Raw genomic sequence first — 24,588 nt, 5'->3', positions numbered from 1 at the left:
TATTATTTTGCTGTTTTGCTTTCTTCGCTTTGCTTTATTATATGTCATTGTTGTCATTGTTAAAAGTACATGGCACATATTTTGCACATATACTTAATGGTATGTGAAGTATTTCTAATTGCTTCTTAATACACAGGCTTTCTGCAGTGTTTTCAATGCAATCTGAAAAAGCATTATCTCACTCTTGCTTGTGGCTATGTGCATTCCTGTCATCTTATCCTAAACCAAAAAAAGCCCCACCAATATGTAAATACAATGATTTAGCAGCATAGTTGCTGGATTTCTGACTTTTCTGTAATATTTAGACCTACAGTATATGACTTACATATTATTTGCAGATTTCTCAGATTTGGATCTTGGTCAAAATCTTGGAGTCACAGGCCAACGCTTACTACAAATTTTAGTGAGACATTTTCCGAACATATTGACTTTTATGCTGTTGACTAAATTATAACATCATATATTGCATAATTAAAAATGTCTGCCATATTTCACATTATATTTGTTTAAAAAAAATAGTTACTGTGTGTGTCACCCTGTAATTCATTTTATTATTTTTGTGATTGATTCGTTAGTTTATCAGTTATCAGTACATCTATCATAGCATCACTGTTGTTTGTCGTTATGTAACTGTCAAGTGAAAGAGTTTTCCGGGACTCAAAGCTGTCTGACTCATATCAGCTGGTTTGCAGTTTTTATCGCCATCCACGGCAAGTGTGCTGCGTTCCACTGTGTCGGAAAATCGAAGCTTTTATTAGTGAGCACGTTAACAGCGTCATTAAGTGCCAGCTAACACCGCTATGAAGTGAACTTAATGTGATGAAAGTTGCCAGGAGAGGGCGTTTACTTCAAAAAGGAAAAATGGCTTCCTGAGCTCAACTGATGATCAACTCTATCAGCATAAATAACATGTGTACCTTCCTTATCTTAAAGTGTAGCTGCATGGTGATCCCGGGCAAAGGTGTTGGGTTTTTACTCTTAGTGAACTGTCACAAAAAGCAATGTTTTTAAAGCCTAGCTTCGTTTCCGATTAAACCGCAAATGTGTGTCGTTATATGAAGTACAGGTAACTGCTACTTAGGGAGAGCACTTGAATGCAGCATCAGTACTGCAGCCGGCCGCTAACAGTGCCGCTGTCTGACGATGGTAGACTGCAAAGACGGATGGTCAGGGGCGTCCCCGTGTAACCTGAACATGCAAGTGTAACTTCATTCGTGCCCGTTCATAGTACTAAACCGGGTTACACGTTTATTTAGCTTTAGTTAGTGATATAACGTGTTTTAATAATGGAGGACGACTGTATTTGTGAGTACGACTCAACCTGGGACACAGAGAGTGACGGAGACGACCCGGTCGGAGAGAGCCAAACCCGTCGGTCATGTCAAGACAAAAACAGATCTACCTGGACTTTAAATGTACGCCCTTTCATTATTACCCAGACAAAGCATAACTTACCGAAATCATGCCATGTCGTGGAATATGTTGACTTGTAACTCATTGTTTTGCTTGCTATTATTGCCATGACTGGAAAGCTAATGATAGCTTTATGCCTCTCTGCTGCAGGCTTGCTAACTAGCCTAGCTAGCCGCTGACGTTAGCTTACTTTTGATGGGCTATAAGTCGCTGACGTTACATTTAAATATTTATGTTGGGTGGCTAACAGTGTTTATTATGCTTAGTTTGCAGTTCATAATTTCACTGAAAAATGTAATCGTTAATTAAGCGTTAAGCCCCTTGGCAGAAGTGGGAAATGGATTAGCTTGGCCTTACGTCAACTTGTTTAACGTTATGGTCATTAGAAACATAAGCGATCGCAGCATCATTAGCAGTGATAACACAGTTTGTCATAGATGCTCTGAACTGGGATGCCATCCACCCGTCAGTTTACATACCGATGACACATTTGATGCAGGTTAAATTTCACTTTCACTTGTATTTGCAGTGGCATCATGCGCCCAGAAACGTGAGGGCAGCAAAGGACATGCAGAACTACAGAAGAGGATATCCAGTGAGTAGCTGCCAAGCAATCCAACTCAAAACATTTTGTCCAGAACAGCTGAGACAGGTGAAATCATGCTTCTTCTTTTTTCTTCGACAGAATCTTACAGATGACGAATGCTCAGAGGACAAAATGAATAATCTGCAATTTTATCTGAATAAATTTCCCTCTGCTCCTGATGGTAATACATTTGGACGTCCTCACAAGACATTTTCAGTGTTTGAGAAAGGGTGTGTTTGTGGTGACATGATGCTTTCTTTATCACTGGCACAGATGTCTACATTGAATCCTTCCTTAAGGATTGGAAGAATGACTACAAAAGACTGGAGAGAGTCCACTCGTACATTCAGTGGTACGTATTGTTTATGGCTTGCTTCAAAGCTAAAGTCATCTTATTCTGCTGACCTTGCAATTGGACACATGTCACATGGTCCTGAGTCAGGAGTGCGCCGCTGAAAGTAAACCATGTAAGGTGGGCTCCTCTTGATTAGCAAAATGTGTTATAATGCTTATGTCTGGTGCACCATTGCCTGTTTCACATGGGTTTGTTTCGCAGTGAAAAGCACCGCTAAACAAGCTACTGCTAGTAAAAAAACATAGTTTAGAATAGCACATGTTCATTGTTTAACTATCCCGCAGGAGCTGCCATCATTTATCGAGATTTGACAAAAGAGAAACAGTGATTTATTTCACACTAAATTCAAGCGAAACCCTGAAGGATGTCATGTTGACACTGTATTTTGGGCTTCAGAGTTGTTTGTGGTGATTTTATGGGATGACGCACCAAGCATATATTTTATCTTGGGGTAATAAACTGTTGCAGGGACAGCTGATATCATCTTCACTGGATTAGAGTTTCATTAGAAGCTCTATGGTTTTGTGTTTCTCTCTTGAATCCTCTGCATTGTCAGGCTGTTTCCACTGCGAGAGCCGGGGGTTAATTACATGGCTTCAGAACTCACCAAGAAGGAAATTGAGGTAAGTGTTTCACAGGAAACGAGTCTTTAAATGAGCACCACCGAACGGTTAATTGTGCAGAAGTTATTGTCAACAATGATTTGCAATTTCTAGCTCAACATAAAGCAACACAACAAATTTATTTCAACATTTTCGGTCAGTAAAATTATGTCAAGTCATTGTGGAGATCAGTGTCTGTGAAAACGAGTCTAAGCAGAGTATTTCTTAAACGTTGACCCCAACTCTGCATTACTGGTTACAAGCCTTTTCAAATATTCTCTCATACATTGCAAGACGTGCGACCATTTATTAACAATCGTCTGTAGAAAAAGTATTTGAATGTTTGGGACACTTGTGTTCTGAAACATTTGGCTCTTTTTTTCTCTAAAAAAAAAAACCCATCTGATAGATGTTGAAAATCATACATTTTATATTTTTGACCCCCTTTTACTGTGATCACAGAACAGTGTTGAAATGTCGTACATTTTGTTTTTTGTATATGTTTATCAGGCCTTCAAGAAGAACGAGGACGCCAAAAAGAGACTCGTCGAGTCCTATGAACTCATGCTGGGCTTCTATGGCATCCGTCTGGTCAACAAAGAGAGCGGTGAAGTGAAACGAGCTGAAAATTGGAAGGAGCGATTTGGAAACCTGGAGCGGTGAATATTGAAATGTTCTCATGTAAGCAAAATTGGAGAGATGTTCTTTTTTGTTCATGATTTCAGCTTCAACTGTCTCATCTCTCGCAGGAATATGCACAACAACCTGCGCATCACTCGCATCCTGAAGAGCCTCGGAGAGCTGGGCTTTGAGCACTACCAGGCTCCTCTTGTGCGCTTCTTCCTTGAAGAGACTCTAGTCAAGAAGACCCTGAGCAGTGTTAAGCGCAGCGTGCTTGACTACTTCCTGTTTGCGGTCCTGGACAAGGAGAAGCGTCAGGAGCTGGTTCGCTTTGCATACCTTCACTTTGAGCCAAAGGATAAGTTTGTGTGGTGTCCCAGAAAGATTCAGAAACAATTCAGGAAGGCAGAGAAGAGATCTGATGCTGTTGGGAATGGAGATGGGAAAGATGAAGTTTATTCTCGAAGTAAAAGCAAAGATGGAGAAGCAGTCTTGCAACAAAAAGAGGATGGACTGGATAAAGCAACAAAGGCTCAGAAAGGAACTGATAAAACGGCGAGTAAAGACAAAAACAAACTGTCTGAGGCATCCCCTGAGCCAAAACCGGAGGCTGAGACTGTCGGAAATGGAAATGCAGAGGCTGAGTCTACTAATGAAATTTTGGGGAATGGAAATGACTCAATGGATGATGTTGATGAAATGGATCAGACACCCAGTCCTGACACTGTGACGGCAAAAACCGAGCCCTGTGTGGACAGTGAGCACAGATTTAGCAGCAGCTCGAAGGCCAGCATCCCGGAGCCAGACATCATTATGCAAACAGATGGGGACATAGACAATGAAAAACCACCGAAGAAGAAGAGAGAAGATAACAAGGTGCTGCCAAGCAACGGCTCTGCCGCGGACTTAGCCGGTGGGCAGATGGAGGAGAAAGCTGGTGCTAATAAAGCCACTGGTCAAACGAGCCCTTCAGTGCAAACCCCCCTTAAGACTTCAAAACATTCACCCTCTCTGTCTTCAGGGAGGGAGGAAAAAATCCCAAGGACTGATTTTAATCAAGTGCCAGATAAAAAAGAAGAGGAAGAAACGTTGCAGGCAAATGTGTTAGCGACAAATGGGTCACTGACGAGCACCGACAGCGTCGCGGATAAACAGACAAATGGAAAGGAGTCTGACGATGTTGACATGGAATCAAATCCCTCGAGCTCGGACCACAGTGTGGGGAACTCATGAGTGAACTGGATGATTGGAGACAACGCGTTAATTTGAGCTTAAATGAAATGTAATATAGGGACAGAGTTTAAAGACTTCCTGGCCTTATTTCTACTATATTTGATGTTTAGGTATTGATTCTTTTCACTTTGAAGGACTGTATGAATTCATCAACTCACTAAATGTGGGACTGGATGTGACTGAGTTTCTACACGGCCATCAGACAATATTAAAGTATAAGGCCGGTGATATCCCAGATTTTTGTTATTGACAAATCCCACGAAAAGGTCAAAACCAGCAGGAGACTCAATGGACGACTGCCACCTGCAAGTGTATCAGAGACAGCCAAAGGTGTCCGTTCATTTTCACTAGCCTTAAAAGCTTGTCTATTTGTACAGGAGAAAGCTAATTAGTGAAGAAGCACGCAACTCAGCTGTTCTTGGAAATTAAGGAAAACTTATAGAGTCAAAAGATTTTTAATGAAGCTTTGCGACATCACTTCTAACTAATCCCATCTAGAAAAGTAATTATATTCCACATTGTGTTTCAGAGTTGTGTCATCACAGATTTCACAGATTCTTTGTGAAATCCATCAGCTCTGTTCACTAACAGCAGTCAGCAGGCAGAAAACATGCTAATGTCGTTAGCTTGCTAGCCCAACTACCCGATGGTCATGTGACCTTCGCCTTGCAGGTTGTAGCTGTCCTTTGAGCGTCTCCAATCAGAAACAAACAGTGTTTTTGTTGGGGAGTATTTGCAGCAGCAGGACTGTCTGAAAGGAAACTGCAGCGCTCACGTTCACTGTGACGATAAAACGTGTCAGCGAGTGCAACAGGTTGACTCATCAGTGTGTTTTCAATGGGTTATAGACAACAGTGGAAGAATGAGGCTTTCACAGACAATATCTGCCAGTGGGGTAATTTAATTGATGGTCTTGGTCTTTTCATGGGATTTGTTGACAATAAGAAAAATGCAGAATATTACCAGGCTTATCCTTTTAGATAGAAATGACTGTCAGCAGCTGATCCGTAATATCTCTACAGGATACATAAAGCACTATTATTAATGTATATGAGTGAAATGATGGTTTCAGCATTCTTAACACCTTAATACTTTCACAATTGAACATTTTTTTGCACTGAAGAATAATTAATTGGAAGAGCTTTTTTGTTCTTTTCGGGCTGTTGTTGCGTGACTTAAAGCATTCTGTGCTGGTTTGCGTTTCTGCCGGACCCTGCTGTTCAAATGGATTTAAGACTGAATGTCGCTTGAGTTATAATCCAGCAATGTTGCACAGTCTGTATGCGTTCATGCAGATTGGGGAAGTAGACTTCTGAACAACTGAAAGCCTTGCCAAAAATGTGATAAGACTGGTTGATTGTACAATATGTATGTCTCCTCGGCAGACCTGATGACGCTTTGGCTATAATTTAAAGTCCACTGTATGTTGATTTACAAGCCAGGGTGATTATATTGATGCATCGTTTTATATTTGCACTTACTTTTAACCATCAGTTGTTGAAATTGTGGTATTTACATAATGAAATGGTAATAACTTTACAAAAGTGCTGAATTCTTTATATATGACTTTTTTTTCCCCGACTAAATATCTGGCTGTTGACAAAGCGGAATAAAGTCAAACTATTTTTTGATGCTTTTATGAAATTAATCTTTGTTCAGCCACAGTCTTGAGTCCCGTTATAGTTTATTAAATTGCAATTCTCAGGATAACGCTGTGGTAGACGTCAGCTTTTGCTCCTATTCCTGAGACTCTCCTGAGATTTCCCAGTGCAGCAGCGTATAGTCAGAAATATCTGTGTTTCTCTCTCCAGCAAACAGACCGAGCCTCCGTGAAGCGACATGACTCACAACAGAGGGAAGAAGAAGAAAGATGTTACAGATATTGATGCGGCAGGATTTGGTCTCGGGATCAGTGTGCAGTCGAGGGTTTGAGTTAGGACAGAAAAATACATGTGCTGTTCCAGTTTGAGCTTGCTGTTTGTTATTGCATTGTCCATGCCAGCCTCTATCTATAGATCTACCAATTCCCTGTTTGGAACATGATAAATAAAGCGTTTAACACTTTTTGTTGACTTATTTAAGTTAAGATCAAGAGTAGTTTGTGCTTGTCCTCCATGACAGAGGATGTGGATAAATGCTTTGTTCGGCATTTCTGGGTTTTTTGAAATCTCAATATTGACTGATGGTTTGATCATTTAAGATATTCCTCTTTCATGTTGATGTTTGTGGTCAAGATGTTTGCATTTGTGTCCCACAGTATGACAGAAAGTGAATCAATGTTGATAATCAAGTCATTTAAGTCTTTTCAAGTACATATACCAAACATTGGCCTGTTCATGCAGCTAAACCTGAGGATTTGCTGCCTTTTTTATGTGATAGTAAAGTGACTATCGACTGACTTTGGGCTTTGGGAAAATGTCATGATTTGAAATTGGGTTTCTTCAGTATTTTCTGACATTTCACAAACCAAGCTATTAATCGGGAAAAGAGTCTGCAGATTAATTGACAGTGAAAACAATCGTTAGCTGCAGCCCAGCCTGGGACAGATACAGAATCGATACGAGCATCGCTACGAAACATGAGACACGGCCACGCTCTTCATCCAGCCCACTTTACACTGCTCCAAAAAAGGGTTCATGCTGAAGTGGTTCTACATAATGCAGGAGGTTAATGTGGCATTAAAGGACCCTAAACCAGATCCAACTGCAGAGGCCAGTGAGGACTGAAGAAAGGTCTCTTACTCATGCAGTTTTTAATATTCATTATGATTAAAAACCTGCTTGGTTAAAACGAGGTTCTTGGGATTTTACACATCAGGAGTAAATTTTTTACTGCTTTTTTTTTTTTTAACTTAAAACACGTTTTATGGCTCTGGAGAAAATAACCCTGGTGACGTCAGAGTGATGTCATCAGGGTCATCTTAGCTTGGCACTGTAAATTTATAACAGTCTGATTAACAAACTGGGCGTGTGGAGTTTGAAGATGTGGTTGCTGTTGGGGTGCATTATGGGAAATATAGGATCGTTTTTTGGAGCTTGACAGCTCAGCATGTTTCAGCCTTGGCTGCTTCAGTTTTGACTGTGTCTCACGAGAGTCCCCAAACTTTATTTAGTGTAATAGCCTCTTACATCTCTGCGGTACCCCTCCAAGTCTTTGTACCTCAGTCTCAGTATCACTACAGAACCCTTGGAGAACAGATTTTTGGCTCTGCAGACATGAAGGATTTGTGTTTTAGGTCAGTTTCTGATTGGTCAAAGCTTGAACCCCTGCATATTTTTAACGTTTTGAGCTCAGCCCACTTTCTTGGTGTCCGAGATGTTTTACCCACTGCCTGCTGCCTCCCTCACTCCTCCTCACCCCCCTCACCCCAGTGTGCGGAGCACCAGATTGAGTTCAGCCCCTTCGGCTGGAGGCTCGGGTTTATCTGGAACCAAAGAGAAAGCCAGTCAGGAGCTGTGCGCCGTGAGGTGAAGGAAGGCACGGTCGCGGACGCTGGGGGGGAGTGAGACAGGACTGGGAACCGGGGATTTGACCTTTTCCGTATAAACTCGGGTTTGTGAGGTCGAGCGGGGAGCCATGGCGGTGTTCTCTGCTCTTTGGGTGTTCTTACTGTGCCAGCTTTTGACATCGTCCTCAGCCCAGGTGAGACTCATCGCGCGCCGCATCCCTCTTTCCAGTTAGTCGCCTCTGCCATGTCTTTATGGTGATGTTTGTGTTTTTGCTGGGAGCGTTTCATGTATATTCTTAACTTACTGCAGATAATAATGTGACCTCCTGAGTCACATATTGATGATAAAAGCTATCCCTGGTGATGACAGTCGCTTTAGGCCCGACCTGCATGCTCTCATCATAAAACCTGGAAATTTTCTCTCAGCTTTACGCTCAAATGCTCTTTATTCATGTGCAATTATCATAGACTGAATGTGGGTGGTGGTAGTTTGTCTCTCTGGCTCTCTAGGCCTATTTTTACTCCCCACTGTCAGCATGATTGTGTGCAGGTGGCTGCGCTTTTCGCACTACTTGATGAAGTTGGGGTTATGTTTTCCCTGAACCTGTGGAATGCGCGGATTGGAGATCAGTGCGACAGCGCACAATGCCACCTCTGTTCATTCAGGCTCCCTGGCTGAGCCGAACGCTGGAGCTCTCAGTGAAATAAGTTTATTTTGTTAAGTTGAACCGTGAACTATTTATTTGTTTTTGTTTTCACAGAAGTCTAGTTTAGCCTTCCTCTAGTGCGTAAAAGGAGATTAAAAGCGTCTTTACGCATCATGGTTGCTGTCGAACTGAATTTATTTCTAGTTTAATTTTTGTGTAGTCACATCTGTAGACTTAGGGTGAGTTATTTAATTTCGTTAATATTGTCCTGAGTAAAGTTTTGCTTCTTTGCTCTGATGTCAAAAAACATTTGCAGTCACTTTCTGTTTTATTCAGTTCATATCAAACCACACTCTATGCATGTAAACAGTACTTGTGGTGTTGAAAGAACAGTTGATGAAAATATCACACTAGAAGAAACGTCTGACTTTGATGAACTTTATGTTGCAGAGACAGGGCCCCAGAGGAGCTCCTGGCCCACCAGGACCCGTGGGAGTGCCGGGGAGGGATGGCACTGATGTGAGTTGACCAGACACCAACAGTTTCTTCACTTGAAACTGATGCATCTTCTAACTTTTGCCTGTTTTAGAATGAACCAGTTCCATTGACGAGACTCATTTGAATGTTTTTTTTTTCTTATCTGTGAGACTTTCACTGATTTATTTTCCTCATCTTTTAAGAGCACCAAAAATGAGACCGATGGATTTAAATTTGCGCCAGAGCCTCTGTGATGACAGTTCATCTTTTTCATGTAGTATTTCAAAATCCAATTTCCACTCAGTTACCTTTGGTAGAAGGTGTTTTCTTTGGGGATAAATGTGGCTGAAATGTTTCTAGATGTTAGATTTTATCACCTTGACTCCTCCCAAAGCCCCTCCTACCAGTATGGAATCATAATCGTGGATGTCAGGTAGGCAGGGTTTAAGCGTGTGAATACTGAATGGAGTTCTGTGGGTGTTAAAAAATGTCTGGTGAATGATTCTTTCCTGTTCTTCAAAGCTTAGATTATATTCATGCTGTGACTGGCTTGTACCTCTTCTGTAATGAACTCATACAGTAGTCTGTGAGCCGGCCCAGCGTGAGGATTTCCATCACTGTATCTTGTCAATAAATGTGGACAATCTACTTCAATTTAAGCCTCCATTATTCTTCCTGTTTATGAGGCTTCCTGGTTTGTAGAATATGATGTTATGGTAAAAAGGATGTGATGAGACTTTGTTTGCACATGTTCTAAGAGGAAATTGGATTATGGGGATTTAAAATGAAAACATCAGTGACATGGTGACATACTAAAAAAAAAATCTTTATATTTAAGTTAATTTTCCTCTGTGAAAACTGTTGCTAAATGTTAAATATCCATGTTAGGAAATCTCAGAGTATTTTTTTAGTAGTGATTATTTTTGTGGCTCCAGTAAAGTTTGGGCACACAGAGGGTCCATTCATGCATTCCCCAACCCTGTGAGACCATCTAGAGTTTCACCTCACACCTCCTCCCCGCACCTTCAGCCCCCCTCAACAAACCAAACTGAAGCTTTTATCACATGACCAGTCAGCGTCGGCCCAGCGTGGTGGCGTTTGCTCTTCTACAGTCACTGCAGAAGCTAAACATGCTGCTAGTGTGAATCAAGAGCTCTGATGAGTCTGTAGTCGCTGAAGTATTTGGGCCAGAGTGGCAGTGAACAACAAATGAACGCAAAATGACTAAAATGCACGTTTTTGTTTGCGTAGATTAAATATTTATTCTTTCTCATTGACAGGGTAAACCTGGACCTGCTGGACTGTCAGGGAAAGCAGTAAGTATGAAGCCTGCCCTTGACTTATATAAGTGGTAAATTAGTACAATATTTTTAACTGTGTCTCAGATTTTAAAGCCTTAAATCTTGATTGAACTTAGCCAAAGCTAAACTACAATGCAGTTCCCTTTTTTGACCTCATCTCCTCCCTCAATAATTCTTGTACAGTCCCTTATATAACCCAAATTGACAAAATTGTCTCAAAGGGCATTACAACCTGTACAGCACACTCTGTGCTGGATAAAAGAAAACTCCCCAAAAAACTATTTCACAGGGACCTCGCTCCATCCTCCCTTGTGAACGACTGAGCCTTTCCAGGATGCCCGTTTCATACCCAATCATGATACTATCACCTGTTACCAATGAACCTGAATACCTGTCAAACAGGTGTTTTTGGAGCATTCCACATCTTTCCCAGTCTGTTATTGCTCCTGTCCAAACTTGTTTGAAACATGTTGCTGCATCAAACTCAGAATAAGCAGATATTTACAAAAATCAATGAAGCTGATGATGTGAAACATTAAAAATATTGTCTTTGTGCTGTTTTCAATAGACTGTATTTCGAAAAGGATTAGAAATTCTGTGTTTTATCTATGTTTTTTTATAGCATCCTGTTTTGGAACCAGGTTTGTGTAAAGGATGTTACTACACAGTCTTGGGGTTGTAGACAGTTGATTTCTTGTACATTATTTCATAAATCTTTGTCTGTGTAGGGTCCCAAAGGGAAAGCGGGAATACCAGGGACAGCAGGAAAACCAGGTCTGCCAGGACTTCCAGGGGTGGATGTAAGTGTCAATAAACACACATAAGACGATGCTTACACATTTATCTTTGTCAAGAAATAACAGAAGAGCACGAGGTAATGTTGTCCAACTGAATGACGCGCTTTCTCTTCAGGGTCTGACAGGTCCCGACGGCCCTGCTGGGAAGGACGGACCCGCGGGGGAAGCAGTAAGTGTGTCTGGGATGCCCAGGATGCGCTTAGAGATGCACCCAGTTGAATGCTAGGCCCTTCTCTACTTCAGACTGCCCCCCATTAATCACACAGTTCAAGCCAGCCACTAGTAAGACACATGAACACATATCTATGCAAAAACACTGCATGCTGATTGGCTGCTGTTGTATGAGGATCTTAAAGAGGGTCTAACGGGGACAAGGCCGTGTGTTTCCTCTGTCAGCCTGGATTTGTCAGGCTGGCTCAGCCTCTTGGTGGGAATATTTTTAATGAGGGATCAGAATCGGATTTATTTCTGCTGCTTCCCTAATCCGGCCGGGAATGCACACTGTTTCCCACCAATCTGTGCGAACGATGATCTGTTGCCACGATGTTGAGGCAAACAGGTATTGTCCTCTGAGAGATACAAGAGAATTGCAGCGCATGTGGCGTCAAACTACATCTACACCTTATGATTAAGACTTATTTCCCCAATAAGATATAAGAAGGAATAAAGATCGAGGGACTTCGGCTGTAAGGCGGCAAATTCCCAGTCGAGACAGATAAACCCCCACCGCCCCCCCGGCAATTCAGCTAATTAGCCAATCTAATGAGGAAGCTTGCATCAACCAGTATCCCTAATTACTCAGATTACTACACTGTCATGGCTGGTTCATAGTGCTGAAGAGTCGTGCAAAGACAAACAGGATCAAACTATTTGTCGTGATGCTCTGTCATTGTACATATCTATAGGTCATTTTCAGCTACCTCACATCTGTTTGTTTATGGTTTCTGTGCCAGTAAACCTCATTGTCTGGTTTGCAGACCAAGGAATGCAGTGAATAAGTAACATCAGAGCGTTAGGCCTGTTTCTTTGGAGTCTTATGCCCTCTCAGGCAACGCAAACACAGCTGTGAGCGAGGTAAACAAAGAGTTAAGAGAGGAAGGAGGAGAAATGATCAGGGGAGGTTTAGCACGGAAAGACGACGGAGCTCCACAGGAAACAGCAACTTGATCTTGATCAAAGTGCGTTGGAGTAATTTTTCAACTGACAGAAATAACGGATGAAACGTATAAACAAACTGAAGTGAAAGAAAAAGGAGGGACCAAAAACACTTGTCATTGTGTCTTCCACAGTTAACAATACAGAGTATACGAAAGGTTTTGGGATTGTACATACGAACTACATATGAATCAGACTTTTGAGAAAAAATAAGTATAAATGACCATTTTAATGGGCAACTGCAATAATTAGATAATACGATAAGATCCAGGCATTTTTTCCTCCCAGTAGCTTTAATGGTTCATTCAATAGTCTCATGACCGACAGCAGAAAAAGCCTCATCTATGCTTGTTTCCAACACTGATGCCTTACAATGAGACAAGCTTGGACTACTTTAATGGTATTTATCGAATGCATAATAAAGCCATGTCACATCATATGTGTAGCTGTGTCAAGCAGCGCAAATGACACAAATTCATGCACAAAACCTCAGAGTAATCACCCTCCTAATAACTGAAAAGAGCTGTTGGATGGCAGCTGCCATTAGCCGCTTTAAACTCTGCTCATTATTGTGCATTTCTTTGATTAACAAACCCAAATTTCAGTTAACCATCTCACCGGGCACTGTTCATGGTTATGACTGAGAGCAGGGATTCTCGAAGTCTGGATCAGCAAGTCAATCCAGACCCTGCCCCTCGTGTTACGAACAGGCTGAAATACGTTATGATGGTCCTATCAATAAATTGTTAGTGACGCTGAATATACACTGTAGCTGGAGATCATTCACAGCGATCCTGTCTCCAGATGAATGTGGTTTTAATGTGGCTCATTTCACTATGGTTGACATCGTTGTGTGTGGTTGTTCACGCCTTAATTGTTCTCTGTAGTACACAGTTTCTACAGCTAAATGCAGTTGTATGAATATGAGTCGGAAATAAATGTGGACTGACTGTCTGAGCCTTGTCTCCTGTCTGATTGTGGTATTTTACATCCCCCCCCACAGGGTGAATCTGGACCTCCTGGGCCACCTGGATCTCCTGTAAGTACCCCCACATACTATGTAACACCTCAGAAACATCACACGGGCACACAGCGGTCCTCTAACTGCTGTTACACTGACCACATTAGCCTAAGAGACTTGATGCTTGACCGTATCTTTTCTCTTCACCAACTGATGAACCAAAGGCAGTTGTTCCTTTTCAGACTGTGCTGGATAACTTCATGCAAAGAGAATCAAGTTCTGTAATTGTGCTCCTGGTCAGGGCTCTAACTCAGCTGTAGTCAGGCTTAGGCAGCGTCAGTTAAGGCGTTTTGTCTCAGGAATATTCAGATGATAGTTTGATGTAACTGGACTGAAAAAGTGCACACCCACCTCACAGCAATCAAAGCAGACTTAATGCAGTCATACATCATGTTGTGGATATTGATGTTGTGAGTAAATCTAATCATGGCCTCTGTCTTTGTGACTTAATTTGCCTTCCTGTGTCTTCCGTAGGGCAGAGGGAGACCCGGAGCTGCAGTGAGTACACAGCATTGTCTTTTTATATGACTCTCATATGCAGAAAGCTGGAGATTGTGATGTGTTTGTATCACTTTTGCATATTTCTATAGTTTGTTATACAGTGTTCTAGCCCTGACTGTGTGCTACACCTGTACATGTACTGTGAAGTCTTGCACACACCCTGTCTTCTGTTTCCAGGGACTACCTGGAACCAATGGGTTGCCAGGCGGAGTCGGACCCCAGGGTCCATCAGTAAGTATCTTCCCAATTACACTTCCTGTCATCCCCATGGAGGACTTACATCCTCTGATTCAGAATGAGATAATCAAATAATTCTTGTGATCTATTCCTTGATTCATTCCCCTTTGGCCACAGAACAGTCGTCAAAACTTATCGTCCAGTGAGTTTAATAAACGACCCGAGAATAGAACCAAAGTCCATAAAGGAGCCACTGCAGCAGACACAGTGAAACTGAAACAGGCAGAGATCCATTTTAAAACTCACAGCTCTGCTGAAATCAACCAGTACAACATTGCCCTAAATTCCTATATAATGTAGCAGGAGGATAAGAATAACCACTGGAGAGGAAGGACCACATTAGTATGTGGACTGGCCGAGTGTGACTACTGGGTCACACTTTATTTGGATATCCACTGCTCATACTCAGTATGTGTAACTAAAAGCCTGCTCCGTCTCAGACGACCTTGCAGTAATGTCTGCAGCAGTGTGAAGATATTTTATTGTCTGGCTCAGAATTCATCTTATTATTATTATTCTACCCCTGTTTCTATGCATCTTTATCTTATTTTCACTATTATTATCAAGTGGGTTTTATTTTCCTTCTTATTTTCCATTTTTTTATGTCAGTTTTTATGTTCATTCTGTCTTTTTTTGGGTGAAGCTCTTAATTTCTTTGTTGTAAAGCAATTATATGAAAAGGAGCTCATAGCAAACAATGTTTATTATTATCATTAGTCAGTCTACAGAGATGCAGAAGGGAGTCAAATGAAGTATTACTGAACATCTATCTTTTAGATAGATGTGTTAAAGATCCCATTTTAAGATAAAAAGGTCAAAGTTAAAAGAAATCTTAGAATTCTTTCTCCATCACTGCGGAAGCCAGAGTCTATGAACATGCACATACTTTTGATTCAAACTTTTAACTAACAAGAGGTCCTACTTCACTGAAACTTGTAAGTTGCATGTAGGGGCCATGATTGGCTTCCAAACTAGACAAATTATATCCTGCCCATAGCTGAACATCTTAAACTCTGCTTTAATGTGAGCACAGAGAAACTTCCCTGTGACAAGTGACAACAAGCAAATTACTTTTTTTTAATGGAGGGGGACTTTAAGTGGGGCGGCTGTGGCTCAGGAGAGTAGAGGTAGAGCTGTTGTCTACTTATTAGAGGGTTGATGGTTCGATCCCTGGCCTTGGCAGTGGCAAGATACTGAACCCCAAATTGCCCCTGATGTGTTGCCATTGGCGTGTGAGTATGTGTGAAGGGTTAAAAGCTTGTAATGAGCAGGTGGCCTAGCCATCATATGAACCTGTGTGAAAGGGTGAACGCAGACTTGTGTTGTAAAAGCGCTTTGAGTGCTATTTAAGTACAGTCCATTTAAGTGTTCATCCTTTCTCTTGTAATGACTGTGACCAGCTGACTTCACTTGGCTGATACAATCAGGAAAACAATCACTTACTTTAAACAGATGCTGAAGACGATCCTAATCCTGGTGCTATTTATCCATTTCTCAGGGTGCTGAGGGCCTCGCAGGACTTCCCGGACCTCCTGGCCCTGATGGACCACCAGTAAGTACAGTCATCATTATATACTTCATAATTGCTGCTGATACAATATAGTCATATAGTGTATTTTTCCACTGCCATCCAGTGGATCTCCTGTTGAATGTCTGTCAAGTCACTGAGTGTATGAACATTAACAGTGAAAAAACGTCTCTCAATGTGTCGCCTGTCTCTCCTTCTGTCAGGGTCTTCCTGGAACTCTTCATGATCTTAGCGGTGACCTTTTGGTAAGTTTTCAGCAATGCACCTGTGAGAGCAGCATAATGGCAGCATACAGTGAATGTAAAGTCCTGAGTGTCTTGTCTCTGTCCTCTGCAGTGTCCTGCAATCTGCCCCCCTGGTCCCTCTGGTGCTCCTGGGATGCCAGGATTCAAGGTAAACATAGTTTGCAGCGCACTTCTTTTTGATTAGTCTTGAATTCTATGCTGCTCGATGGGAATATACACAATTTATGTAACCCCACACCCTCATGTATGTATTCATCCCATGTTTTTTTGCTCATGCAGGGTCACACAGGGCACAAAGGAGATAAGGGGGAGATTGGAAAACATGGAGAGAAAGTGAGTTTATAATGTGATGTTGGTATTTTGGCTGCTGTCAGTGATCTAATGTGGCTAATGTGGTTACATGAGAATAGAATGAACACATTATGTGAAAATATTTAGTACAGATGCTCGTCTTTGTATGATTTGGTGTCCTGCTCTGTCTCTAGGGTGATGCTGGTCCACCTGGACCACCAGGTATTCCTGGGACTGTGGGTCTGCAGGTGAGTTACATAAAGATGATTCAGAACTTATTTTTCCTTTTCTTGTGCTACTTTTCACTTGTTACCCACAATTCAATCACCCTTAATTTCTGTTATTTGCATACTTAATACAACATATCCAGGCATTGCTTTTCAGGAATTATTAAATATCCTGAGTGGTTTTTGATGTTTGTTTGATGTAAAGTACCAATGCTCTTACCCTGTGTTTCAGGGCCCACGTGGTCTCCGAGGTTTACAAGGCCCAATGGGATCTGTAGGAGACAGAGTAAGTGACTTTTAGAACATGAGCCCTCCTTTCTTGTTCAGCTTCTCATCACTCATGATGCAAACATTTAAACTTGTGTACTTACAGTTTGTTTCCTCTGTTTGTCTCCAGGGCCTGCCCGGTTTCAGAGGGAAACCTGGCATCGCCGGCATCATTGGAAAGACAGTGAGTCTGTCCTTGTTTGTAGCGTGCTTGAAATAAAAACTGAGTTTGACAGTAGTTTACAGTCAGAATAGACGGCTGGTCCCATCAGTGAATAGCTGTGTGTGTTTCATCTGATGTCTCCAGGGTGATGCTGGAGAAAAAGGACCACAGGGATTCAGAGGACCCAAAGGAGAAATTGTAAGTAAAAGTCTTTGATTTGTGAGTTTCATAGATGGATAGGTAGATAGATGACTAATATTGTTTCTTTCAACAGGGTAAAATTGGTCCCAAAGGAGGTCCTGGGGGAGCAGGACCCAAAGGGGAGCCTGTAAGTGCTTAAAAAAACCCCCACATTTTTAATATCCATCACCTCTCAGAATCACAAGGGTCATATTTGATGTCGTCTACAGGGTATTCCTGGCAGGGATGGCAAAGATGGTACACCAGGATTAGATGGCGACAAGGTAAATTGCACCTTTTCTTTTTGCACACTCTGTGCTTGAAAGTTTTGAATTAAGTTAGTTAGGTTAGTCCAAGGGCTGATGAAGCTGATGTCCCAGTGTTGTCTGTGTTGATAGGGCGATGCTGGACGCCACGGGGTCGTCGGAGAGAAAGGACCCAATGGCCTTCCTGTAAGTATTTTGGAAGAGATTTGGGTGTTTCCTGTCTAAATGCTGATAAAGGGTATTATGTAAATCCTTCACTACCTCGACTCTTCAGTGTAAGTAGCAGTTTGATTGTAATACACACTTTCATCACCATCTGCACATACATCTTCTCAAAGTCCAAAGGAAAACTTGGCAGTCTTGCCTAAAAACCGATAAGAAGGTGTCAGGGTGTGCATGTGAAAAACTCCCTCAGCGAAGTCATCGTTCTCTTTTCTCTTTTCCAGGGTCTACAAGGAAAGGCTGGTGCAAAGGGATCTAAAGGAGAAGTTGTGAGTATTACAAGAAACTAGGAGCAGACTTTAAGCTTAAAGCTAAGATTAGGGCCATGGGGGACAACTTTCATCTCCTCCCTTCTTTTACACCAGGGTGATGCGGGGAAGGCCGGGGAGACGGGACCATCTGGAGAGCCAGGTATTCCTGTATGTATCTCATGGGCTTTTTTTGGGGGGGTATTACTGAGTCACAGCTTCTCTGACAAGTCACGTAACCCCACATTTAGCGTCTGGACTTGAGACTTTCCTGACTCTTCCCCACCATCTTTCGTCTCCTTCCTCAGGGTGACATTGGCATCCCAGGAGAGAGGGGGATACAAGGACCCAGAGGAGTGGCAGTGAGTTGATGCTTAAACTACAAACTAATGCAGAGTGTGCATGCACGTATTGTCAAATTCCTGCACTGCTTGTGTCTCCACAAAAGCATCTTTTACAATACAAAAATAATTGTTACCACATTTAGAAGCCAAATTATGAGACTTTCTGTTGCACAGATGGCCATCTGTTAAATTTAACCAATTTGCAGAATTCAGTTTCCAACACTTGAAAGTATTCTCTCCCAATAACCAGTGTGGATATTTGAGTCCATGATGACATGAAAAAGACATCAGTTACCATTATTGTGCTCGTCTTCAAAGACAGCACTATATAGCTGAATACAGCATGCGTTTGCACACATTGAGATAAAACTATATAGTTTAGCGGGTACAGAATTTAGTGTATAAGAGTGGGATAATAAACTACTGCCTTTTGTAGTTAATGATATTCTGCTGCTGATGTACTAAGAGTGTTGTTGCCGATACACCGACTTGTTAAGGTGGAGTTTGTTAGCACTGAAGGGCCAGTGATGAGAGCAGGTATTCATCAAGGAGGAATTCATAAACAGAGAGGTCTTTGTTTTTCGCATCTGCGGCGAGGACGAGAGCATAAAACAACATAGGAATCAACACACTTCACTCACACACTGCAGTGCATGATGAATCACACCTCACACAACCATTTCTTTCTTTAGTTCTTCCTGTCTGAAGTGTTGGCAAGAAAACAGCATCTTTGTCAGGAGGGAAACATCATTAATATCCTGCTTGTTTTTCTCCTGCGTGCTCTTCCCAGTAGGACTATATGACAATGTCTGTTTCCAACAGGGAAGCATTGGACCAACGGGAAACACTGGGCCTCAGGGAGTGAAAGGCTTCCAGGTCAGCTGCATGACATCACCAGTCGTTATCACCTCTTGTTTGTTGGTTTATAAGCAGTTTGCTCACTGGTTGTGTGTGCGTGTGTGCGTGTGTGTGTGTGTGTGTCATGTTCTGCAGGGGGTAAAAGGAGGCTTGGGGGATCCAGGTCTTCCAGGTCCAACAGGAATCCGTGGAGAGTTTGGGGAAAGGGTGAGCTTGACGTCTGTGACAATATTAAATGTGTCCCGGGGCTTAACGTCATCCAGTGTAAACCCTGATGCAGTACATGCCTGGAAATTTCTTAATTTATTATTAAGATATTATTTTCACAATTAATTATTTGGTCGATAAAATGTCAGCCAATTCTAACACCTCAAAATGTCTCGTTTTGTCTGAAAAAAAAAAAATATTCAGTTTGCTATCACAGTAGACAAGAGAATAATCAGATTTGAGATGCTGGAAGAAGGGAATTTTGGCATTTTTTCTTAAAATATGACTCAAAACATTTCATCTATTAACATAATAGTTGCACCATTTTAACACTAAGGTAAACCGACTAATGGTTTGTGCTAAAAACTAAAAACATCCATGAGGGGCCACTCCTTCAGAATCAAACATAAAACTTTAAGATGTGCCATATAGCATACAGCATATCAGGCAGAGCAGCATGGGAGGGGTCTGTATGTCGATGAGCAGGTCGTCCCTCCTCACTCTCAGTGGTATAAACTCAAACTGTAGCCAGACACAAAAAGGCCTCCTGTTCAGAATCTGAGGGCAGAACAAAGCCGGTCTTTATGCCGCTCCTGCTTCCCTAAACCAGCCCACCTCACTTCCCTTCATCCCCCCTTCCTTCTGCCACGGCCGGCCATCCACAAAATCTCTCTACATGGCTCTCATTTATTCTCTCCTTTTTCAACCCTGTAGGGTCCGGTTGGAGCTTCTGGAGCTAAAGGAGACATGGTAAATATTAAGCCAAGCTTAAAAATGGCCTCCACTGAACGCCCTGTGAGCGTCTTCATCCAATCTTTTTTCTGTCAGAGTTTGCAATACGGAAGGGAATATGTTTTATCTGTTGTCCTAAATGTGTCTTTTCTCTATTCATGAACTAAGAAAATCATCCCTATTGTGCTTTTTTCCCCTCTCAATTATGATCCAGCAACTGTTTTGTCGAGAAATTCCAGAATTTTCGTAGTCGCGTACCATCAAACAAAGAGAAAACACACAAAAATAAACAAAACTGCACGCAATTCAGATCTTATGTTGTCTCTCTAGGGAGTGGCAGGAAGTGATGGTCTACCAGGAGAGAATGGAGAGCCTGTAAGTACTTTTACAGTTTTAGTGACTCTGGAGTCTCATGACTTTGTTGCAGTTATTAGTTACCCAGTTGATTCAGAAGACTGCTGACCAGGACCAGAGGGAGAGACAGAACACTGCACCTGTCTGAATGTCTTTACATTGGTTGCCTGTCATTTTCCGGATGGATTTTAAGATGTACTTGTTTATTAAGCCCTTTGTGGTCAACGACTGAGGCAGCCTTTAGTTTTCAGAGTCTGCCAGAGGACCTGAGAGCAGCTCAAAGTGTTGATATATTTAAATATAAAACATAACACCTACCTTTTTAGCCTGGCGTTAGATTAAAATGTTTAAATCAAATTTCAATTAATTATTCATGGTGTTGTATTCATGTTGTCCATTCTAGTTTTATTGCCATTAATCTATTTTATTGCTTTCATTATATCAATCTGATCATTTCTTGGAATCTTTGAATTGTACTAACCTGCAGGACATACAATCATAGTTTTCACTTACGTCTAACCAAGCATTTGGCCTTATTTTCAGGGTCCTTTTGGCCCAGTTGGACAGAAGGGACAGGTGAGCTACATCAGTGTTTTCATTTATATTTAGTTACATGTGTGTCCTCTGACACATTTGCAGTTTTTCATGCCTCCAAATGGCTCCCTCCGTTCCCTCCAAACCAGTTTTCGGCAGTAGATGCCCTTTATTAGCACAGAACATAGTTAGATCAGATGTGTGTGGGTGTAATTAGCAGCACAAGTTTGTTCCAAACTCCCTCACTAAACATTAAAACTGGTGCCTCGCTCTGAGCTGTTGCCCACTTGTCAGACTCATTGCACATGATTCTGCTTCACATTCCAGGTTTAATAGGATTAATTAGAGATAGGTATTGCTGCTTTCGCCTTATTGGCCTGTTCGCTGCTATCGCCACAAGGGAGAGACGAGCTGCATTAAGCTGCAGCGCAATTTATGTAATTAGAGACAAAGTACTGATGAGTCTCACTCTCGCAGTCTCATTTACTGTTTGCCGTGCTCATTGGAGTAATTATCAAGCAACAAGACGCCATATGAGTCTGCCCACGCATTGTCTCAACAGACCCAGTTTGCTCCTCGGTTGGTGTTTAGTCAACGATCAAATCAGAGGCTTGTTTTTAGCTCCAATTTGGAAGAAATTGATTTCTTCATTTTTGCTAAATATAATGAGCTATTTAACGGGTAATTCTTGTTGATTGTAGCCAGGGAAACGGGGTGAACTGGGACCTAAGGGCGTGCTTGGTCCACAAGGAGAGCTGGGGGCAAGAGGGCTCCCAGGAAAACAAGGACCAATGGGCTTCCAAGGGGAGCCAGGTCAGCCTGGAATTGCAGGAAAGCCAGGCGTACCTGTGAGTGTGTTTTAATATCTGTACGAAGCTTGTGATTGGTGGAAGCACATCTAATGTTGCTGTTTTCTCATTAACTGTCTGAATGAGCTTACACTGTTTTATTTACTTGTGTTTCAGGGTAAATTGGCAAGTGAGCAGCACATCAGAGAGCTGTGTGGCTCCATGATCGATGGTGAGAAATCTTAATTAATCACTATAATTCACTGAAGTGTTGAATAAAAGGGAAGATGGGAATTGACCTTCTGGTGTTTTCTATCACGCGCAGATCAGATTGCACAGCTGGCCGCTAACCTTAGAAGACCCCTGGCTCCAGGAATGGTAGGCCGCCCCGGCCCTCCTGGGCGTCCAGGAAAACAAGGAGTTTCTGGCTCAATTGGGCATCCAGGTGCTCGTGGACCACCAGGGTACAGAGGCCTGCCAGGAGAACTTGGAGACCCAGGTCCCAGAGGTATGAAACATGGAACCAGTACAGACATTTGATCTGTTGGAAGGACCAGAAAAATCCCTTGATTAGTGTCTCTTCAGTTGTACAATGACATGATCTAATCATCAAAGTCAGTGGTGGAAATACTCGAGTAAAGTACAAAAGTACAATACTTGAGTAGATGCACTTAGTTACTTTTCATCATCAATTAAAATTTTCTTTTTCCACAACAGGTGATGTCGGTGAGCCAGGTGATAAGGGATCCATTGGCAAGGCCATTGATGGGCCCGCTGGAGACCAAGGATACCAAGGTATGTGGTTACACTTACTTGATTAATTAAGCACAGAGATATCTAATAAGATTAATAATGGCTGCATTCCATTTCGGTGTGCCAGTTCCAGGGAATGTTTTTTTTTTTTTTTTTGGTACAAATGGAACGAAGCTGTCATTAATGTCATTAGTTAAATCTGCTTTTCCTGCTATGACCAGTCAAAATGTGTCTGTGAAAATGTGCTATGTGTTATCATTTGTACTCTTGGCGTTAACTATCATGACAGACTTCCTGGCTGTCCCACTACAGGGTATAATGTGCTAGTATAAAACTGCTACATCCATGATGCAGCTATGCTGTTGAAAATATTTTCTGATCTTAAAGAGAAGTCTGATACAAAACTGTGAAGAGAACAGCGGCACTTTGTCTTCAGCTCATCCCCTGCATGCTGTCCACAGGTCTTCCGGGAGTACCTGGAATTGTCAAAGATGGCCGTGATGGATCTCCAGGAGACCCAGGTGAGCCTGGAGAGTCAGGCAGGGTAGGCAGGACTGGACACCAGGGACCTCCTGGAATCTGTGATACATCAGCCTGCCAGGGAGCATCAGCCGCTGGAAAATCCTCCAACCCCAAAAACCATTAAACATGACTTCCTGCAACCTGACGCCATCCACCCCACGGAGGAAGGGTGATAAGTGTGTGGGGGGAGGAAGGAATGAAAGAAGAGAGTGATCACAAAAATGTCCTCTTTATTTAAATACATGTATCACAAGATGGGAAGAGTAACATCAATAGGTGTGATATTGTGAGAGGAACATCCAAGGATTGACACGAATACCAGAGCAACTGCGAGACAAAACATCCAGATGACATCCGGATATAAAGTGGACAGGAGAGAGTCCAAGAGAACAACTGCATTGCTCCAAACAGTATCACATAACAAGACTTCACTTACAAACAACTGGAAAATGGATGATGAGCCCTTTGTGTATAAAAACTTTGTACATGTTGTTTCCATGTCCCCATGACCTTTGATAACATCCCTCTGGCAGATGACACTCTAAAAACAACGTGACTGTCTGTGAAGTGAATGTTCATGTATGGCCCGTTAATGTAAATCACAGGTGTTACCTCAACATACAAGCTTACAGTGTAAAATATGGAAATAGGAGTCAGAGGTAAAAAGCCTCTGTCAAGGAGCTGTGTATGTATTGTACAAGGAATAAAAACACAAATACCCAGGTGCCCAGAAATTGTGTAGATTAATGCAAAAACAATTTTTAACTTTTTGATAGCTTTTTTTTTTTTTTCAGAGCTTGTTTTTTGTTTTTTTGTTTTTTTTTTAATTACATGTGAAGTTCTCCAGATTTGAGAATCAAGAACAAAATAAAACGTGTGGATGCATAAATCAGTCATTGTAAAATCAATTTAACAACCTTAAGAGCAAATTAATTCTGTTTTAAATCTGCAATGACCACATCCACTCTGTACTACCGGTGCTGTAACTATTAAATATACATGACCTTAAATACTATTTATTATTTGTGGGTGACTGTTGTATGTACAGTAAGATGCTACAGTACATTACTTACATGTTGTAAGAAAAAACAAATAAAGCCACTTTTCAGTAAAACATTACTCTTCTCTACATATCAAATGAACAGTCTGTACCTCAGAGTAATATGCTCAACACAATCAAAGTCAAGTAATCCCATTAATTCACAACGTAGCAACACTTGTTTCCATGCAAAACACTTAAATATGTGATTAAAGAATAGATGCATGTGGACAAGAAAGCTGAACAGCACACTGTATGAACAAAGCTCAACAAAAGTCAACAATTTAGACAAGTGGACAAAATTCAAGTCAAGCAAAGGGTGCACATATAATTAACATTTTCTACATGTAAGAAAGCTGAAGATCTGAATCATAATCATCATCTCAGCTTGTTTCAAAGAGAAACAGTGCCACCTGTGTATGACTC

The 24,588-nt window shown here is 41.7% G+C and overlaps 2 protein-coding genes across 2 annotated transcripts; both read left to right on the top strand.

The window, feature by feature from the left end:
- The first annotated feature begins 1,104 nt into the window (after positions 1 to 1,104).
- On the top strand, positions 1,105 to 6,439 carry ogfr (opioid growth factor receptor). The gene is made up of 7 exons (XM_076741635.1): positions 1,105 to 1,415; positions 1,943 to 2,008; positions 2,099 to 2,180; positions 2,273 to 2,351; positions 2,911 to 2,977; positions 3,467 to 3,615; positions 3,706 to 6,439. The coding sequence occupies exons 1-7, from the start codon at positions 1,287 to 1,289 to the stop codon at positions 4,808 to 4,810; spliced, it is 1,677 nt and encodes a 558-aa protein (XP_076597750.1). The 5' UTR covers positions 1,105 to 1,286; the 3' UTR covers positions 4,811 to 6,439.
- Positions 6,440 to 8,247: 1,808 nt separating this feature from the next.
- On the top strand, positions 8,248 to 24,241 carry col9a3 (collagen, type IX, alpha 3). The gene is made up of 32 exons (XM_076739939.1): positions 8,248 to 8,452; positions 9,356 to 9,424; positions 10,663 to 10,698; positions 11,412 to 11,483; positions 11,596 to 11,649; positions 13,639 to 13,674; positions 14,131 to 14,154; positions 14,335 to 14,388; positions 15,893 to 15,946; positions 16,126 to 16,167; positions 16,259 to 16,315; positions 16,447 to 16,500; positions 16,653 to 16,706; positions 16,918 to 16,971; positions 17,083 to 17,136; positions 17,260 to 17,313; positions 17,390 to 17,443; positions 17,526 to 17,579; positions 17,694 to 17,747; positions 18,008 to 18,052; positions 18,149 to 18,202; positions 18,340 to 18,393; positions 19,198 to 19,251; positions 19,369 to 19,440; positions 20,155 to 20,190; positions 20,503 to 20,547; positions 21,070 to 21,102; positions 21,762 to 21,908; positions 22,026 to 22,080; positions 22,174 to 22,356; positions 22,566 to 22,643; positions 23,063 to 24,241. The coding sequence occupies exons 1-32, from the start codon at positions 8,387 to 8,389 to the stop codon at positions 23,245 to 23,247; spliced, it is 2,037 nt and encodes a 678-aa protein (XP_076596054.1). The 5' UTR covers positions 8,248 to 8,386; the 3' UTR covers positions 23,248 to 24,241.
- The last annotated feature ends 347 nt before the right edge of the window (positions 24,242 to 24,588 follow it).

This window comes from Chaetodon auriga, chromosome 10, assembly GCF_051107435.1.
Source record: "Chaetodon auriga isolate fChaAug3 chromosome 10, fChaAug3.hap1, whole genome shotgun sequence".
Lineage (NCBI taxonomy): Eukaryota > Metazoa > Chordata > Actinopteri > Chaetodontiformes > Chaetodontidae > Chaetodon > Chaetodon auriga.
The sequence above is the reverse complement of the archived record's forward strand: the minus strand, read 5'-3'. Positions and strand labels throughout refer to the sequence as shown.

Excerpts from the sequence above, each read along its gene's own strand:
- ogfr (XM_076741635.1), top strand. The coding sequence starts at position 1,287 with ATGGAGGACGACTGTATTTGTGAGTACGACTCAACCTGGGACACAGAG. Across the intron at positions 2,352-2,910 it reads GTCCACTCGTACATTCAGTG|GCTGTTTCCACTGCGAGAGC; the intron begins GTACGTATTGTT and ends CTGCATTGTCAG. Across the intron at positions 3,616-3,705 it reads CGATTTGGAAACCTGGAGCG|GAATATGCACAACAACCTGC; the intron begins GTGAATATTGAA and ends CATCTCTCGCAG.
- col9a3 (XM_076739939.1), top strand. The coding sequence starts at position 8,387 with ATGGCGGTGTTCTCTGCTCTTTGGGTGTTCTTACTGTGCCAGCTTTTG. Across the intron at positions 15,947-16,125 it reads CTGGCCCTGATGGACCACCA|GGTCTTCCTGGAACTCTTCA; the intron begins GTAAGTACAGTC and ends TCCTTCTGTCAG. Across the intron at positions 19,441-20,154 it reads GTGGAGAGTTTGGGGAAAGG|GGTCCGGTTGGAGCTTCTGG; the intron begins GTGAGCTTGACG and ends TCAACCCTGTAG.